Source organism: Corvus kubaryi, unplaced genomic scaffold (genome assembly GCF_017639235.1).
Source record: "Corvus kubaryi isolate FWS band 111438036 unplaced genomic scaffold, C.kubaryi_AGA036_p1.0 37334, whole genome shotgun sequence".
Lineage (NCBI taxonomy): Eukaryota > Metazoa > Chordata > Aves > Passeriformes > Corvidae > Corvus > Corvus kubaryi.
In genome coordinates, this window is record NW_024581108.1 from 24,754,601 (window position 1) to 24,774,586 (window position 19,986).

The 19,986-nt window shown below is 47.1% G+C and overlaps 1 protein-coding gene across 5 annotated transcripts in view; it reads left to right on the forward strand.

Annotated features, from left to right (window-relative positions):
• The window catches only part of PDE4B (phosphodiesterase 4B), a 175,771-nt gene that overhangs the window by 31,124 nt on the left and 124,661 nt on the right, over positions 1–19,986 (forward strand). The window contains exon 1 of one of the 5 annotated variants that reach the window (XM_042030925.1): positions 8,480–9,012. The exons of the other annotated variants lie outside the window; for them this stretch is intronic. Within the exon in view, the coding sequence (XP_041886859.1) occupies positions 8,777–9,012 (236 nt within the window). The 5' untranslated portion in view covers positions 8,480–8,776. Of the gene's footprint in view, positions 1–8,479; positions 9,013–19,986 lie in introns of those variants that run through there. 5 annotated transcript variants of the gene reach the window in all.

Here is a 19,986-nt window from a genome sequence, read left to right on the forward strand (position 1 = left end):
TTTTTGGTTGGCTTTGGTCAGGATTTGATTCTTTCAGTTCCATTTTTGGTTGGTTTTGTTCAGGATTTGATTCTTTCCCTTCAGTTTTGGTTGGTTTTGTTCAGGATTTGATTCTTTCCCTTCAGTTTTTGGTTGGCTTTGGTCAGGATTTGATTCTTTCCGTTCCGTTTTTGGTTGGTTTAGTTCAGGATTTGATTCTTTCCCTTCAGTTTTTGGTTGGCTTTGTTCAATATTGGATTGAACAATTTTCAATTTGTTCATATTGTTCAATTTTGGTTGGTTTAGGTCAGTTTTTCCTCAGTTTTCTTCAGTTTTAGGTTGATTTAGTTCAGTTTTTGGTTGGTTTCATTCAGTTTTTGGTTGTTTTTGTTCAGGATTTGGTCAGTTTAGTTCCGTTTTTGGTTGGTTTTCTTCAGTTTTAGGTTGGTTTTGTTCAGTTTTTCATTGGTTTTGTCCAGTTTTTGGTTGATTTAGTTTAGTTTTTGGTTGGTTTTGTCCAGTTTTTGGTTGATTTAGTTCAGTTTTAGGTTGGTTTCATTCAGTTTTTGGCTGGTTTAGTTCAGTTTTTGGTTATTTTTGTGCAGTTTTTGGTCTGCACACCATCACCTGTCCTCTCCTCCCTCACGCTGCCATAGAGGAGAAACCCATGGAGTCCAACATTGTTTGACAAGGACTTAGGGAATATATTGAGGTTGCTCCTCCCTCTGCCTTCCAGCATCATTCCATGTCCATTTGACAGCCCCTCTGCCTCTCCTGGGTGTTGTCATTTGGGAAGTTTGAATGCCTGGAGTTTATTCCACACAGATTTTCTCATTCCTCCCAGGAACAAGGGATAGGATGAGCTGAAACGGCCTCAGGTTGTGCCAGGGGAGGTTTAGATTGGATATTGGGGAAAAATTCCTGCAAAGCACTGGGACAGGCTGTCCGTGGAAGGGCTGGAGTGAGCATCCCTGGAAGTGTTCCAAAGCACATGGATGTGGCACCTGGGGACACGGTCACTGGTGGACATGGAGGTGCTGCTGCTTGAGGGTTGGATTTGCTGATCCTAAAGGTCTTTTCCAACCTTAATGATTCTGTGATTCCATGATTTTGTGATTTCCCAAGCAAAATTCACCAAAATCCACTTATAAATCCTGGTTTTAAACACTTGTGGCCAAGTTGCTCCCTCGGTTTCCCAAATTCCTCGTGGTCCATCTCCAGCTGGCCCTGGGGAGGGCTCCGATGCCTTCGGACCTTTCCTTGTGTGCTTTCAGTACCCACGTCTGGAATATTTCCAGACTTTTTGTGGCAATTCCCTGCTGGAATATTTTGAACAGAGGCCTGGATAACACTGGGAATGTCACTGGAATGAAGCAGAGGATTGGGAATGTGGGATCATCCTGCGCTGCTGCCTCAGCCACGTTCTCACCCCGACTGCAGCTCCAGAGGCTTTTGACCCATCACTGGAGACTTCTTATCCATTAAAAAATCATGGAATTTTTTATGTCCTTGGACAGGCCACAGCCACCTCCTCCCTGACCCTGTTTTTATTGGCAGTGGCCCCGAGCTGCTCTCAAGGATTTTTGGCTGTGGATTTATTCCTTTAATTAAGCCATAATGGACAAAGCTTTCTGGGAATTCTGACAACTGAGCAAATCCCGCTCTTTCCCAGCTCCCAAACATGAGGCACTGGCAAAGCTGGAGTTGTTGAACAGGGAATTTTGCCTGGAATTCCTTAGGGAAAAATAACTATAAATAAATCCACCCTGTAAACCTGATCTTGGTTAATCCGAGGGAGCTGAGAAGGGGGTGATGATCTGAGACACAAAGAAATCAAAATAACTGGAATGAAACTGGAATTATATCCTGTCAATCAACTGAGAGGCTGGAAAAGCAGGAGGAAAATACAAAACCTTGGATTACTGGTGGAATTTTCTGTTCCTCAGCCATTGTGAGACCAATATCAGAGAAATCTGTTGGCTCGTGAAGATGATTTCAGTCATTTTGTGGCAAGGCAGAGGAGGGTGCTCCAAGGCTAAATATTCCTTTTTGTCCCTTTTTTTGGGGAGTTTTCCATGGGAATCCATGGCAGGATGCAAAAATGGCCTGGCAAAGTGGGTGCCTGGATTAGATCCATGGGATTGTTTGGGAGTACCAAGAAATGGCAGAGCAATACTTGGGGGTTTTTTCGTGTTTGTCATTGTATTAAAAAATCATGGAATTGTTTAGGTCGGAAAAGCTGCTGAGGTTATCAAATCCACCCATTCCCCAAGGCCACCACTGATCCGTGTCCCCAAGGGCCACATCCACATGGATTTTAAATTCCTCCAGGAAAGGAGACTCCACCACTGCCCTGGGCTGGAAAACCCTTTCCATAAAGGAATTTTCCCTGCTCCATCTCTGCATTAGAACAAAGCCTTTTCTCATCAGCATGTATGAAATTTTCAGAATTTTTTCCATTGGCTTCTCCTTTCTCTGGAGTCACCCCAGAGGTCTCTGGCCGTGAGGAATAAGTTGAATTTTTTGGGTAATATATTACAAATATCTCCTCCTCTACTTAACTTGCAATAGATGAATCTATAGCTGTGAAATGAGGAAATAATCACAATTAATACAGATTGCTCTGCCATATGGGATTACTCAGTCTGGATATATAGAAGGCATTTCAGTGTTCTCTGGGAATAAATCAGGCACAATCCCAAGTTGCTAAGCAAATTCCCTTCTTACATCACGCCCTGGTGGCTTATGTAATTTGATGATAAAAGTATAAATGATATAAATTTATAATGAATTTGTAAATATCAATTTATTCTCAGTCACTAGGAGGGAGCAGCAGAAATACCTGTAAGAAAAAGGGGGCATTGCAGTGTGGTAAGAAATGGTAATTTGTGGCAGATAAATTGTGTTTTGTGGGGGATTTAATATGGAAAAAACTGTTCCAAATCCAGTTTAGGACAACTGGAAAGGGAAAAGCTCCAGGTTTGATGTTATTCCCAACTCCTTCCTGCATGTTCTGAATGCAGATAATTTTCCTGTGCCAGGGAATGCCTTGTAAAGCTCAGCTCAAACAGAACCAGGGCCTGGCTGACGTAGGGAATTAATTCAGGGTGAGCAGATGAGCACCCAGCCACTCCCAGCTGCCAGGGAATGTTTCCTAAAGATGGAATTGATTTTTTGGGACTGATCTGAGAAATATTCTGGGTCCTCTTGGCCTTGTTGAGATACTGGGTGTTTTAATACTGGAAAAGCTACGGAATCATAAGGAGAGGCTGCCTTCCCAAACACTCCGCATCATCTGTGGGAATGGAGATCCAAAGTGTGTCATTTTAAATTATTAAATACAGAAAAACTTTATCTCCCAACAGGAATCTAAAAACAGTGGATTGTTATTAATTTTTTTTGCCTCTCAAACGTGGGGAATTTGTCGCATAAACCTGTAATTAGGGATGGATTCCTGCTTCTCATGCAGCAGGAAACTTTCAGGCAAGGAGGAGGAAAATCCTAAACATGTAATTTCGAGTTTCCTGTCATGGAGCCATCCTTCAGGAGCTCAGCCTGGGAGGCAGCAGGTGCAAAGGCAGGTGGTTTTGGGGAGTTTTTTCCTTAAAAATTAACCAGCTGAGCACTGTGAAACCTTCTGCTTTTGGGCTGGAAAGATTTTCCTGGGATTTGCTCAGCCTTCTGTTAAAAAGAGATTATGAAGGGAGTGTTGAAGATTTTATTGTACAGAATCCCAGACTCGTTTGGGTTGGAAGGGATTTTAAGGGTCTTCTCATCTCGTGCCGTGGGCAGGGACACCTCCCACTATCCCAGGTTGCTCCAAGCCCTGTCCAGCCTGGCCTTGGACACTGCCAGGGATGGGACATCCACATTATCTCTGAGAAACATCCTCAGCCCCTTATCACAGATGAGGAGATGATGCTCCCAGGTGTTTCTCTCCTGTTCCCTTTTTATTCCTGTTAAACCCTGGGATTGGTTTGTGTGTTCTGGAAGGGGGGCTTTGCTTTCCTGCCTTGCAGGGGGATGTGGCTGATCCAGTGCAGCTCAAATTCCAGTGGTGAATTCCTGTTTTTCAGGTGAAATCACAGTTCGGTGTGGTGGTTAAAATGCCAGTCTCGTGTTTAAGTTGAGCCTAGCAGTAGGTTTGCTGCTACTCTGAGGGAGCTAAAGTAAAATTGGGACTAGGATGGAGTGGAATTAACTAAGACTGATCTGTCTCTGATGGAATTAGTGGCAGTCACCAGTGGATGGACACAGGGCATCTCTTGGATGTGACAGAAGGGAAATAAGGGAAAAATGAATTTATTTTGTATCATTTTCTCTTGTGTCAGTCCCTTCCGTGCTGCTCTCCTTTCTTTTCCATTTCCTCCACTCCTGTTGTGTCTCCAGAGCTGCTCCATCCCTGCAGGGGTTTCAGTTCTGTGCCACAAGCACATCCTTCCCTCCAGCTTTGCATTTCCTTGGAATGTTCTCCCGCTTTTCGCAGTGCTGCTCCCAGCTCTCCTTTCCACATCGCTGCCACCTCTCAGCTCTCTCCTCCCAGCCACTGCTCGCACTCCAAGCCTTGCCTGTCATTCCCTATCTTCACATTTTCATCCACTTCCAGTTCCCCATTAAAGCCCCATTCCCTGGCATCCCTTTCCTGGCTGCTTCCCTTCTCCAGCTTCCAGTTCATTGATGTTCTCCTTGTCTCCCTGCAGACATTTCTCTCCTTGATTCTTTTTCTTCCCCCCTCACATCTCTGCCCGTCTCCCATTCCCGGGGTTGCTGTGATTTATTCCCGGTGCTGGCTCATCCTGGCACTTCCAGCTGCCGCCTCAGGGGCTGAGCTGAGGATCACATCCCTGTCAGTCCTGTGACATTTCCACCGCTCATTTATTCCGTCCTCTGCTGCCGTCTGTGGCACTGAGTTATTTTCCAGTACAAATCACTGTTCCCGTGTTCTCCACTCTCTCATTCCTTCTCATTCCCTCTTCTTTCTCTCCAGTTGCTGTGTTGGTTTAGTCCAAGACAAAGTTGTCATTTTTTCCTGCCTTAGCTTAGTTTGCTTTTCCCTTTTTCCTCAAAATCTCGTTCTTCCACCCCTTCCCAAAGCCAGACATTCCTCTTTTCCTTTTATTTCCTAACGGGAATGTGCTTTGGCTGATTTCCCTGCCTCCTCTTTAGGCTCACGTTCATCTCTCCCAGAGCTAATGGAGCTGATTGGCTCCTGGAGTTTCTCTCCTGGAAATCCATCGTGGATCCTTTCCCAACCCATTTGGCAGAAATCCACATTAAGTAGGGACAGTGCAGTGAAATTCCATAAAGTCCTGGCCCAGTAATGGTTTTATTTCCCATCAAATGTGGTCTAATTTTAGTCTAGAAGGGATTTTAAGGGTTTGAATCCTTCCTTTGTGCATCCTCAGCTTCAGTAAATGTTCTGGAATTGTCCATCTCTCCTGGCCTTCCAATCCTGTGCCTGATTTAAGCCAAGGAATCTGATGTGGGTGAGGGACCTTCCAAGCCCTTCCAGGACTAACGAAGGAACAGCCCCTGTTGCTCCAGGAGCACATGGATATTGCATGGATTAAATAACAAATTACTGAACAGCAATTAAAACACCCAGAGAGAATCTGTGGTTTATATTTTATAAAAAATAATCTTAATTTTCAAATTATTTCAAAGTTTGATAAGGATTTTGTTTTTCCTGGTAAAGAGGGAATTCTACCAGGCAGGATTTCTGGACAGGAGACTTTGTACTTCATTAAAAATCTTTTCCCTGGGTTTCCTTGCTTGGAAGAAGAAGTCCGAGCAGCACCAGCAAAGCACAATCCCTTGAAATAATTTCTTAAATGATTTCTGTAATTAATTTGCAGTGGGGTTGGCGGGATTCATCTTTTTGGGATGCCTTTGGGATGGATGGAATAATGACTGGAGCAACAGAGCGGAGTTTCTGACTGTTCTTATCTAAATGTGCTCTGGCCAATTACTGTGCCCCTGGCTGAAAGTGCTGTGAAAAGTCAACTAAAAGCTTTTCCTTTGCTACTGGAGCGTGTAGGACACTTCACAATTCCCTTTTCCCTGGGGTTTTATTCCATCCTGGCTATCAGGACTCGGGAACAGGTAAATAATGGTGCTGCTAAAGAAAAAAAAGATGTGTTCTAGTTGCTTAGCAATTGCTCTCAGCACACTCCAGATCAGCTTTTGTTGAGGAGTTGCGGGCTTGGAAATGTTGTTTCCCACCCTATCACTTATTTTAATCAAATATATTAAAACTTCCAGCACTTCCAGACTCTTCAGGGAGTTTGGAAGCGTGGATGGAATCTCACCCAAGTGCACTTACACTGCTGAAAGTTTCCTTGGTTGTCCTGTTTCTTCCAAGTGGTCCCATTTTCCTGCCAGACACTTCCCTTCAATTATCTTTTCCTCCTCCTCAACAATTCCTTCATATTACTGATCCCTTTTCTGATGGAACTGTTATCTTGGACTGCAGACAATAATCTGTGCTGATGGACAGGGTATTCCAGTCCCACGTGTTCCTGGGGTGTTCAGGGAACATCTGCCATCTCTCCTGTTGCTGGAGGTAACCTCAGCAAACACAGCAAAATTCCTTTGTGGGAGTTCCTGCCAGGATTTTCACATCCCAGGCTTTCCTGCCAGTCAGCTCCAGTGTCTGGTTCTCACCTCCTCTTGGCTCATCCTGGAGTAAAGCAGCGTGTCTGGCCAGAATTCCAGGCTGTAAATCCATGGAGAATACGGAGCTGTTGGCTGCAGGGTTGGTCCTGTGTGTGTGGAACACCAGGAGTTGGCAGCGTGAGGGTGGGAGCTGGAGCACCAGGAGAGCTGTGCTAGGACCTTTCCCAGGGAATTTTGTCGGGGAAATGTGGATCCATTGGCACCAGGAGCTGCATGATGTTGGAAAAAAGGAACCTCCTCTGCTCAGGGTCAGCCTTCAAAGTGCTCCAAGCAACCTCAGCTTGGAGAAACCCCTGCATTCCGGCTCCCTGGGTGGGTGGTGCTTGGTATTCCCACTCCTTCTGCTTTCCCAAGGGAATGGAGCCTTTCCTCCTCCCCCAGGCTCCTTCTCCCTTCTCATCAGCTCCATTTGCTGGCATTTCTGTGCCCATCTCACCACAGGACCTCGTCCAGGCTGTGGGGCTGCCAGTTCATTAACAGCTGATGGATGTCCAGGTGATGGGAAGCACTCCCTTAATGGATACATTGGAAAACACCTTTAGTGCTCTTCAAGGGTGACTTCCCTCTGTCCCCCTGCCCTTGGAAAAGCTTTAGGAAAAGGCAGGTGTATCCTCAGAAACCCTCTCCAATATCCCATCAGAGTTAGGAAGTTCATTTGTTATTTCTGTTAGGAATTCCAGGTTTTATTTCTGTTGGGAATTCCAGCTTCAAAACATTTGTGTGGGTTTGATTCCTCCTTCAGCTCCCAAGCTTCCCTTTGTCTCTCCCTGCATGTCAGTAACAGATCCCAGCCGACCACATCATAATTCCTAAAGCATCCAATATTCCCGTTCTGCTGCTGCCCGAACCTGTCAGGATTGAATCCCACTGCAGTTCCACTGCCCTTGAGTGAGGCTTGGGCAGATATTTTGGTTTATTTGGGTTTGTAATACCTGGGAATGGTGAATAGGGCAGGTTGGGTGGGATGTCTGGGAGTTCCTCTATAGGGAAGTTCTCTGTGATAAAGCTTTGCTGGAAGCTGAGGAAGGCAGGCTGGTGTTCCTGTCAAGTGTTTTGGGATATCTGAGGGAAAACCCACTGGAATGGACAGGGATTTGCTGTGGAATTGATGCCTGCACTGTGCAATCAGAGCACTTTCCCCACATGCTCTCCCTGTCTCCTCCTGCTTCGAAAAGATTTCTTGTATTTGAATTTTTCATCACCTATTTTTGACCAGTTTAAAAGGTGCTCTGCCCCTCCCTCAGGGATTTATTGTGCTCTTGCACTCAGCTTCTGGTCTTTGACTTCTTTCCCTGAATGTTGCTTTTTATTCTTGGAAGAGTAGAACTTGCTTTTGTTGTGTTTACATCCAGAGCTAAAATTCCTGGGGTTTTTTGTTTTAGACACATAGAATCCTAAATGGATTGGCATTAACTTCGCCAGCTCCCCATCCTTTGATCTGGCAGTGGTTTGACCCTTCGGCTCTGCATCCCAGGACAGTGGAGCCTGTCCATGGAGCAGGAATTCCTGCATGCTTTGTTCCCGCAGAACAGTACTCCTTGCCTTTGTTTCTGTTCCCTTTTAGCCTTTTTCTCCACTCCTAGCGCTCTCCCATCTCTCCCAGAGCCGGGGATCTCTCCGGGTGTGCCCGAGAGCAACGTCGGGACGTTGGACAGGTCCTTAAAATTCCCTGGGAGTGCCGCCCGCTCCCCGCAGGGCAGGACAGAGTCCGGCTGTCACAATAACCCCGAGCCAATGAGCGCGGCTCGGGTGGAGCCACGGCGGTGCGGGCAAAACTAATTCTCAATGGAAGGCTCGGGCGCAGCGGGGCGCGCAGGCTGCGCGGTTCCCGGAGCGCCTTCCTGACAGCGCCGCGCTTCTCCCGCTCGGGGAGGGCGGGATGCTGGAGCGATGAATTTTGCATGAGCGGCCCCGCCAGCGCTGACACAACAGCACCGGGAGCATCCTCCCAGGAAAGCCGGGCTGAGCGGGGCTTGGCGGCAGCGCTGCCGGATCACCCTGCCGCTTATGCCGCTCCAGGCGGGCTTTGCCTTCGGAGCGCAGCCCGGTGAATGAGCGGGGCTCGGGGGATGCGCTCCCGTGGCGAGCCCTGAGCGCTCGCAGCTCGCCCAGCGCCGCAGCGATGACGGCCAGGGAGCCTTCCCGGGAACTCGCCACTCCCGAGGCCGAGGTTTACATCAGGACTTTCAAAGAGCAGATGCACCTGGAGCTGGAGCTGCCCAAGCTGCCCGGGAACAGACCCACGTCGCCAAAGATTTCTCCTCGCAGCTCGCCCAGGAACTCTCCCTGCTTTTTCAGAAAGTTGCTGGTGAATAAAAGCATCCGCCAGCGCCGTCGCTTCACGGTGGCACACACTTGGTAAGGTCTCCCGGGCGTCACCTGCGTTTAAACTGGGTTTAACACCAGTGTAGCTGTGGTTTGAACTGGGGAGGACGAGCCGCGGGTCGCTCACGGGTTCTCCTGGCAGTGAATAGAGCAGAGAGGCAGCCAGGGGATGTTTAATGCAGGGCCTGACCGTTGTCATTCAGCCGCTGTTCTCCGGGAGAAATCCAGCCCTGTATTCCTGAGAGCCAGAGAAATCCAGCCCTGTATTCCTGAGAGCCGGAGAAATCCAGCCCTTTATTCCCGGGAACAAAGGCAGCAGCCGGCAACTTTCCCAGGCGCGGTGTGGTTGTGTGTGAGAGCCCGGGAATTCGTTGCAGGACCTGGGAATTCATTTCAGAGCCCATCAGTGCATTTCAGAACCGATGAAATAATTTCAGAACTCAGGAATTCATTTCAGAGCCCAGCAATTCATTTCAGAGCCCATGACTTCATTTCAGAGCCTGTGAATTCATCTTGGAACACATTTCAGGACCCATGAATTCCTTTCAGAGCCTATGAATTCATTTCAAACCCAGGAATTCATTTCAGGACCCATGAATTCCTTTCAGAGCCTATGAATTCATTTCAAACCCAGGAATTCATTTCAGGACCCATGAATTCATTTCAGGACTCATTTCTGAGCCCATGAATTCATCTCAGGACCCATGAATCCATCTCAGAACACATTTCAGAGCCCAGGAATTCGTTTCAGAGCCCAGGAATTCATCTGAGAGCCTTCACGACGCGTTTTTTCCGTCACTCTCTCAGCACAGGGCGATTGGAGCAGGGCACTCTCGGAGTTAAATCCTGGCAAAGGCTTTGAGACAGTTTTTGCTGGCTACAGATCTCCCTCCTTTCCACCTTTTTTCCAAGGGAATCCTGGCTGAGAGTCTTCTTTTCCCTCCCCACAATTTTCTAACCCCAAATAGTCAATTTGGGTGCCATTCCAGCTGATTGGGGCTGCCCCTGAGGGTCACTTATCCTCCTTAAACCATAAACAGCCATCAAAAGATAAAATGCAGGAAAATCCATGAGGATCTCACTGGTTCATTTCCTAAATTTCCTCTGGATGTGCCTTGCATGATCCACCTCTTAAATCCCAAAAGTCTCCTTAAATATGCACCAGTTGAGTGTGGGAATTGGACCAGAAAACTTTGGGTAATGTGAATTTTTTAATATTATCCATTACTTTCCCATTCCTTCAGAATTCTGGAATCATGCAGATTCCCTGCTTTTTTTGGGTTTTTTTTATTTAAATCCAAGCAGTAATAACGACCTGAAGCTGGTTATGAGCTGTAGCAGCTCCAGAGTGTTCTTCGGGATTTTAATTGCTTGGGGTCACTGGTGTTTAGGGTTATTCACATTAATTCCCTGGAACATCTGTCATGGAGCTCATCTGATCCCAGCAGCCTATCCAGAGAAATGAGGGAGAGATGGTCCAGATGGGAATTAGGGGGGAGCAGGATGTGGCCAGGCTCAGCACTGAGCATCTGTATTGTTTGGTGAAAAAAGAATTCGGATCTTTCATTTGGAGATGGAACTTGGATCAACTTGTGAAGGAGGTGGGGTCCCTCCAAATGGAAAAAAAGGGAAGGTTTTCTACTCAGTTTTTAGAAGTTTTTAATCTCAGGTGATTTGGAACAGTTTTAAGCTTAGATAAGAAAGAAACAATTGTAGAAATGGAGAAAATCACCTTTCGAAAGGTTCCAAGAATGTTTGAGTGTGAGCACACCCTCAGCACAAACCACACGCCAAGCCCAGCTGCCTTCTCAGTTTAAATGAAATATTTCCCTGTGCTCCAGCATTTCCTTGGAGTCTGGAGGGTGTTTGTTCCACGTGTGCCGTGGGCAGGGGGGTCCCGCTGAGCCCCTGGATCTGTGAGGAGCTGTGGGATTGGGATGCAGGGCATGGAGCAGCCTCACCTGTGCTCAACCAAATGCCACTTACATAAGGTGCCCTTTTGTGGGAGCTGGGGAGCAAAGGAGTTGCCTCGGGAGTAAACGGGCACTAAATACCAAGCACGCAGCAGTGCCAGGCCAGGGAATTAATCCGTGTTGGATTTTCTGGAATGTCTGACTTTTACAGCCTCCTAACCAGGGAACTTCCTCACTTTGGGGTGGGAAATGAGCGTTTTCCACCCCGTCGACGCCGTTGTGGGAGGAATCTTCTGCTCCTTTTTCTTCTTTTCAGTTTGCTGCCTCCCCTCATTCCTCGTTCCCTTTGAAATAATTGTCTATTCCCAGGCCTTCTCCTGCTTTTAGGACTGCGTGCACGGCAGTTCCCTTCTCCTGCTGGTGCTGATGGAATCTGTGTCACCACAGGCTGCTCCCATATCCAGTCAGCAGATCTTGCCCAGAAAAGAAAAGGAAAGCAAATGCTGAGGGATTTTTTTTTAAGAATAAGGCCATGATTCAGGTGTTTCCACGATCCACATGGTTCTTTTCCTCAGGGAAAGGCAGTTTCCGCTGGCCACGATCCACATGTCACCACAGTGACCTCTGAACCTGTGTCAGCCTCATCCCTGCCTGCTCCAAGCCCTGGATCCCATCTCCAAATGCCTCATTCCCATAAAATAACAGCACAAAACCTCGGTAGCCTTTGGGATTTTCCTCCACCACAATCTGCCAGTCTCGTTGCTGTCTTGCATCTGTCAGTTTTGCCTCAGAGATCCCAGAATTCCATATGCTCCTTCTTCCTTTGATAATTCCCCTCATATCCCTTGGTGCATTTTGGGGGGATTTTTTGGGGAAAAAGGCAGGCAGAAGCCATGGAAATTTTGGGCATGGAGAGTTTCCTTTGGAGTGACTGGAGAGGGAACAGCATCTCTTGAAGATGGTCCTCAGGGCTTTCTCCTGCCAGCCAAATCCCAGTGTATTCCCATTCCACAGCCCACAGTCTCCTCTCCCTCTCCCCATCCATATCTTGAGGATTCCAAAGGAATAGTTTTAAAAATATCTTTGATTTTTACACCTCTTCCATCTTATTTTTGCCAAGCAAGAGCTTTAAGTCATCCATTTTACACCCATAGCAAACTCCTTCCCAGGAGGAAGAGCTTGGAAGATCCCAAAATTCAGCGTTTCCCAAGTGCACTCTGCAGTTTATAAAACAGATTCCTTTGTTTTGCTGGATTTATCCTCAAAATTATAAATACTTCCTCAAGGCTGGGTTGGACAGGCTTGGAGCCACGTGGGATATGGGATATTCCCTGCCCATGGGAATGGGAAGGGCTTTAAGGTCCCTTTGATCCTCCTGGGATCCTGGGAATACTTATCCAGCCTAAATCACTTACTCAGTTTTTATTTATTCAGGCCCTGCTGGGCTTTTAAAGAAGGGATTTCTACAATATGATGTTGATTGTCTTTTCTTAATTAAGACTTTTTTGGGTTTTTCCCCAAATTAATTCACATTTACCTTCGTTAATTTAATAATTACCTGTTACCTTGTTGATGAAGAACTACAGAACAGAAATTAAATATTAGGAAATTTTGCTCTGCTTTTCCTCTTGGTTATCCCTCAGTGCAGCAAAACACTGCCAGGAATTTGCTTTTTAATATCCATCTTTTTTTTTGAAAACGTGCTCAGTTTTCATGGCACAACAATCTCCCGTGGTGGAATTCAGGGAGTTCAATAAGATGGCACAATCCAGTTGAGATTTTTCCAAGCCTGGTGAGTAACAACGGAGCTCTTGAATTCCTGGAAGCTGCAAAATTTAATGGAGGCGATGGAAATGATCAAATTATCGTGTTGGGTTTTATGATCATGGAGCCAAATAGGAGAGAATTCCATGGAATGTGCTTCAGAAAGATGGAATTTTGGAGAGTGTTTACTTGGAATTGCTGAGGAGAATGGGAATTGATAAGATCCATGGATTTCTCCGGTGGTTTGGTGGTGCTGGAGGAGCTCAGGTGCTGCTGGTGGCTCCCTGGAGTTGATGAGATCCATGGATTTCTCTGGTGGTTTGGAGGTGCTGGAGGAGCTCAGGTGCTCCTGGTGGCTCCCTGGAGTTGATGAGATCCATGGATTTCTCTGGTGGTTTGGAGGTGCTGGAGGAGCTCAGGTGCTCCTGGTGGCTCCCTGGAGTTGATAAGATCCATGGATTTCCCCCATGGTTTGGTGGTGCTGGAGGAGCTCAGGTGCTCCTGGTGGCTCCCTGGAGCTGATAAAGATCCATGGATTTCCCCCATGGTTTGGAGGTGCTGGAGGAGCTCAGGTGCTCCTGGTGGCTCCCTGTGCCACCCCTGCCTGTCCCTCTCTGCTGAGGTGGCCCTGCCCTGTGCTGGCATTCCAGGATCCCAAATCTGAGCTCTCCTGGGCACCTTCTCCCAGGATTTGGCGTGGAGGAGCCGATTCCCGCGCTGGATCAAACGCAGTGTCTGTCACTAGCGCTGGGTGATGCCGATCTCCGAGGTCTCTTCCAACCTCGGCGATTCCAGGATTCTTCAGGATGTGCTGTTGGAGCCGTTTCCACTCCGCTCCATATTTAGCAGGATGCATTCCCTATCCCAGTGTTGGAAACACCCTTGGCTGTGCTTTGATGAGCTGCTCTGCTTGTGTTTCTCACCCTCTGTTGATGTGATTTCAAGCTTCTTTTCCCAGTGTGGAAAAAACAGGATGATTCCCATGCTTCCTGCAGTTTCTCTTCCAGCCTGGGGCTGGGATTGGACACAGTGTGTTGCTCAGTTCTCCACTGAAAGTTCCAGGAGAAACAAGCTGAACAGGGAAAAGGATGGGGGGGGGAAGCAGAAGGTTCCTCACTTTTTCTCAGCTGAGTATGTTCTCCCATCTGTCTCCATCTCCAAGGAAAGTGCCTCAGCACTTGGAGGAGGGATTGCAAAGGACACGGAGGTGAGGAGGAGACAGAAACAAGCCCACACAACAAACACAGAACCAGCTGTGCCATCCCTGCATCTGCTCTCTCCAGGGAAATTGGCTCCCAGCCCTGGCTAAACCCATGGAAAACAGAAAGGAGCAACTTCCTTCATCCCCCGGCCACATATGTGGGAAAAGATGGTGTTAAAAGAGTGCCCAGCTGTTCAAAATTCCAGCAAAATACAACAGATCTTTGAATTAATGATAACTGGAGTTTGATGGATTCAGGCATTCCCTGGGAAGGGGAGAGGGGAGGGGAGGAGATTCCTTCTCAGAGGAATTATTTCTCAAGGTTTTAATACCTTTGAATAAGTTTTAATCCCTTTAAGTAAGTTTTTAAATGTTTGCAGTGTCCTGATCTCTGAGGAATAAACATTCCCAGAGGATCTCTGGTGGCTGAGGCCTGCCTGGAGAATCGCTGACCTCCAACCCTCACGCACAGGCTTAACTGAAATGAAATTTTCTGTGGCAAAATGGTTTCTCCAGGAGGTTTTCCTGTTGGATTTGGCTTTGTTGGAAGTGTTGCTGTGTGGAACTTCCCTTGTGGAAGTGGCAGCATCCCTGCGTTTGGACTGTGTGTTTTTGGGATGTACTCTTGGCTTCTCCCGGGCTCCACTTGGGTGCCAGGACAGACTGTGGCAGACACATTCCTGGTTTATCATAATTTATGTGCTGTGGCTTGGCTTCACTCGACATTCTCTGATCCCTTTTTGGGTTTTTTTAGTCTTTTCCAGCTTTTTGGTTCTGACTAATCCCAAGGTCTTACTTGGGTTGTCCGGCGTCGCCTCATGGGTTCCACAGGGATCAGGAGATCGTGGACTCATAAACCCAGGATGGTTTGGGATGAGAGGGACCTTAAAAATCCTCCCATCCCACCCCCTGCCGTGGGCAGGGACACCTTCCACCATCCCAGGTTGCTCCAAGCCCTGTCTCCACCCCTGCCCTGGCCAGCCTGTTCCGATGGATCACAGCCCTTTCCATGAAAAAAATTACCTGGATATCCACCCTGAGCCTGCCCTGGCCCAGCCTGAGGCCGTTCCCTCTCCTCCTGTCCCTGTTCCCTGCCAGCAGAGCCCGACCCCCCCGGCTGCCCCCTCCTGTCAGGGACTTGTGCAGAGCCACAAGGTCCCCCCTGAGCCTCCTTTGCTCCTCCTTTTTTTTTTCCTAGGATTTTCTGTATATTCTTAAAATGTTTTGTGCTGCAGCTCCGTTTCCAAAAGCTTTAACGAGCCCTGCAGGTAAAAACTGCCGAGTGATGGACAACTTCATTAGGTGAAAGTTTCCTTCCCTAACAATAACAGGAAATTAGCTTTTCCATGTTATTGGGTTCGTTATTCCTGAGCTGACTGGGGAAGCTGAGCCTGATGTATTTTGGAGCTCATCCTACAAAAACGAGGTTTAAGGGACCTCAGCAACGTTCAAAGACATCCAGGCCTTTTAGGTTCAAGGGTGTTTTCAGATCTCTGTTCCTTAAAAAAGCTTGGGAAGTCAAATTATGTGTTACTGATTGGAGTTGTTAATGCTCCAGGCCTTGGGAACATGGACAGCGCTCCCTGGGACAGGCTGGAATTCGGAGGTGTCTGCAGGGCCAGGAGCTGGACTGGATGATCCTTGTGGGTCCCTTCCAGCTCAGGAATTTCTCCTGCTTGGATAAACAATCCTCTTGCTTATCTAGGGGTTCTTCTCTTTTGTATTTTTTTTCTGAGGAAGGTGGAAAAAGAATGGGAAACTTTCAAATATGAAATGTTGGATTTTGGGAAGGGGTTGACAAGGAGCACGGGACAAAGCAAAGAGAGAAAGGGAGAAGGGCAAGTAACTCCAGCTCCTGGTGCTGTCCATACATCCTAAAGCTTTGGGGAAATAAGCAAAATTCATGGCCTGAGACACTGGTATTCCTCATCCTGCCTTCTCTTCCAAACCTGGCATTTTATCCTGGAATTGCTGGTGGGTATTGGAGTGCTGGACAGCGTTTTATATTGAGCATTTCCTTAGTGGCTGACTGAAGGAGGAAGGTTTTGAAAGCAAATGGTAATTATAGAACTGGGATGGCTATAAATTAATGATGGCAAGAGCTGAGTATCCGGCTGTTTTCCAGAGCTCTCTCATGTCCTTAGGGAATGTGTCCTTTTAAATGGGGCTTGTCAGACCGGCTCCTCTGAACGAACTGTTCTGTGGAGCTGCTGGAGGTCAGGGCTGGGACAGGAGGACAAATGGCCCTGGTGTCATCCCCCTATGGATGGAGCTGCTGCCAGCTGCTGCTGGGCTCCGTGTTCCCCTTTTCCAGGAGTTTCCCGTTGGATGAAACCCCTGCATCCATTTGTAAACACGCTCATGGAGAGGTCACAGCGTGCTCATAAATTACGACTTTGGGTTTGATACCATTTGATATCAATTTCATCTGGAGCCTCCTTCGGCTCCACAGGAGATGGATAAAAGCAGCAAATGGATTTCTGAGGCAGAGCCAGGGACAGCATTTATGGATTTGGTTTTCCTCTCAAAGACAGCTGGGAACAAGGGAGGAATTATGTCCTCACCACAAAAAAATCCCACTAAAAATGTCAGACAACTCCATTGTCGTGTAACTGATACTGGGCAGACAAAGATCCATCAATACTGAGGGGAATCCATGAGGAACAATCCTGCTGTCTCAGGAGATGTCTCCACCATCCTGTTGGTACTGAGATCCAGGTGATCCCGCTGGGATAATGGCAAAGGAGGAACCAGAGGGAGGAGGTGGGATGGGATGGAGGAGGAGGCACTGGAAGATGCATGTGGAATGAGAATTGGGGTGATGGGCAGCCCCACTCTGTACAGACCTGACCTGGAAGGGCTTCCCTGGAGCACCACGTCTTGGCAAGCTCCAGTCTGGGATCCAGACTCAGCTGCTGCCATCTTTCCAGCTTTTCCTTCCCTAGTAACATCAGGTTCTCTTCTCCCACCCTGCCTCCAACACCACCTTCCCAAGTCACCCAGACCTCAGACTTTGCACTGGTTTTTCAAGCAGAGGTTGATGGAAATCTGCTCAGGCTGCCTCCAGAAGGAAGGAGAAAAATCCTGAAATGTCAGCCTTTGCTATTTTTACAGCCTTTCCCAGGAAGCAGCTCCGGCTTTGCCGTCTGCATCCGCAGTCGGGATCCGCTGGAGCCCATTATCCCTGTTTGTCTTGGCCTTGTCAGTTGTTGTTCCACAGTTTGTACAAGTTGTTGTAGCAACTTGTAAATGCCTTTGGTTGGTCAGCCCGGGGTGATTGGAGTGGGAATAACCCTGAGCCGTGCTTGGAATGCATTGGGAGCTTTGGGGAGTAGCCTTGAAGCTTTGGGTTGGGATGTCATGGATTCTGTGAATTACAGAATCCTGGAATGGTTCAGGTTGGGAGGGACCTTAAAGCTCATTCCATGGGCAGGGACACCTTCCGCTATGCCAGGCTGCCCATCCAGCCTATCCTTGAACAATTCTATGGGGAGTCCACACCCCTGGCGTTCCCTGACAACAGCAACAGCAGCCAGGTCTCCACGGAAGGTTAAGGAAAAAAGGCAGGGCTCCGTGGGATGGAAATCTCTCCTGAGGGCTTGTTTTGTGGTGTTTGTATTGTTGGGAATTCACATGTTCCCGCTAACAACCTTTGACAGGGCCCTCCCTCCCTTTGGAGGGAACTCGCTGGAAATCGCCTCCAGCTGGGCTTGAGGAACGGGTTTGGGCTTAATGCTGGGCCCAAATAAGCTCAATTTCATTAAATGGATTTAAATTGATGTTAATCACAAAGCAAAGCTTGAAAAATACTGTGAATTAAGCTCGTGGATCTATTGTGTAAGAATAGATGGAAATAGGAGGAATTCTCCCCGTGGGCGGGGCTGACAATTGGATTGTCAGAGAATTCTGTCAGTCCTGGTTTGGATCACTCACTGCCCATCACCTCTGTCACTGGACATCATTCACACTCAAATACCTCTCACACTCAAATTTCAGACCAGGTTCTTTACTCATTTTGCTGTTAATTAACTTATTTTCCTTTATTATTTGAATCTCCAAAGCACAATTAGATGGAAAACCAGGATTTCCTTCAGTGCTGGAGGGTGGGAGAGGAACAGCAATGGTGGGACTTGATCTTAGAGGTCTTTTCCAGCATTTATGGTTCTGTGGTTTTAAGGAGCAGGAAATAACCAAGCACAGTAATTAGAGCTGCTTTGTTAATGGTGTAATTAATGGGGATGGAAGCAAGCTCAGAAATATTTGGGGTTGATGTTTTAAATACTCATTTAGAGTTCTGTGCGTGGCAATATGAGGTAAATATTGACAGATCTCGAAGAGATGGAATTTATGAGTTAAAATTTACAAAACCATTGACTGGACAGTCAGAACTGGTGTCAACTGGGCCCCCAAACTGGGGACAACTGGAGAGGTCAAGCTGGAGATTCAAATCTCAGGCATTTAGTTCTGTTGGTTGGGTTCTGTATTTATTTAGTGCTTCCCACTGTATTTTAGTGTTAAAAATCTAATTTTCGAGCTGTTCAGGATAAATTGCTCTCCTAAACCAGGTCTTAGATTATTTCTGATTTCTCTTAATGAAGGCAAAGAGAAAGAAATTCGAATTATTTCAAAGCTTCAAAGAAAACATTCACAGTGCAATCAGCACCCGGGGTTCGTTCATTCAGGTGTCCTGCGGTGGGAAGCGATTCCTTGGGGAAGCAGTAATTTGGGAATGAGTGGCAGCAGCCATTGTCACATCCCAGTTCCCTCCTTGGAAAGGGAATGGTCCCGGGGAGCAGTGACACAAACCGGGAATGGCATTGCCTGAGGCAAATCAGCCGCTGTCGGGCGGATTTGATTTTGCAAAGATAACAAGCTGAGCTCCATTTCTGCTTTGCTTCCATTCATGGCTCGAGGAAAGGGAGGAGAAGAAAGTGGAACAGATTATTAAATGTGCCTTTTAGCCTAGGATCACTCCAGGCAAAACCAGGCATGCCTTAAGGAATCTTTGGGAAAAAAATTTGCGGTGTTTAGAGAGAAAAATAGAATATTTAATGTGGTTCTGTTTAGTAGAAAACGACTAGGGGTTTGGGGAGAGCATTTGGCTAAATAGCTAATGAATAATTTAGGGTCACTAATTTAGGAACTCTGTCACAGAGATGAAAATCCAGCGGGTTTGGCTGTAAACAAAGAGCATAAATACCCAGCATTTATCTAAACAACAAATTCAGGGGTTGAAGCCTGTGGACCTTTGAAGGGCACCAGCTCTTGGCTGAGAGAGGCACAATTTAATTAGCATGGATTTTTTTATTAGTCAATATTAAAATCTCTCCCCAGAAGCTGTAATTCTGATTCCATAATATTATATTCCTAAAGCACCAGGATTTATGGGGAGAGAAGTTTGGATCCAAGCACACAGGGGGACTTCAGGAGCTCCATCTTTATCCCGTAATTCCATGGGTATTTGTTGAACCAAATACCTGAGGCTGCTGTCCCTCTGCCAGGCCTGATAGGGAGCTGGAAAACAAAGGGGAGGATGTTCCCTGGTGAGCTCGCAGCCTTAATTAACACGACTTAACAAATACAATTACCACAGAGAAAGGTTAAAAAGAGATAGGAGAGATAAAAGCAAGTCTCCAAGAGGGACAAGAATTAAAGCGGGGATATCAGTGTTCAGTCCTGGGAGCAGCACACACGGATCCAGACGCTTTTCCCAGCTCCAAGTGCCCCATTTTCATCCTGGATCTCTTGATCTGCATTTACAGGATTGAAATGCTGCATTTCAAAGGCAAAGGAAGAATTCCTGAGACTTCAAGAACAGAGGATTGTAACATATGTCACCTTTCCAGGCAGACACAGTTGGGAGGCATTTGGGATTTACAGGAATGCAGAAATCTCTGGAAAGTGTTTGTTGTACTTGAAAAGTAACCCTTTAGTTCCCGTTCCAGTGGGGTCCCAGCATAGGGAATACTCTGATCTTCCCATTGAGAAATAACCCTTTAGTTCCCATTCCAGTGGGATCCCAGCATAGGGAATACTCTGATCTTCCCATTGACAAATAACCCTTTGGTTCCCATTCCAGTGGGATCCCAGTGTAGGGAATACTCTGATCTTCCCATTGACAAATAACCA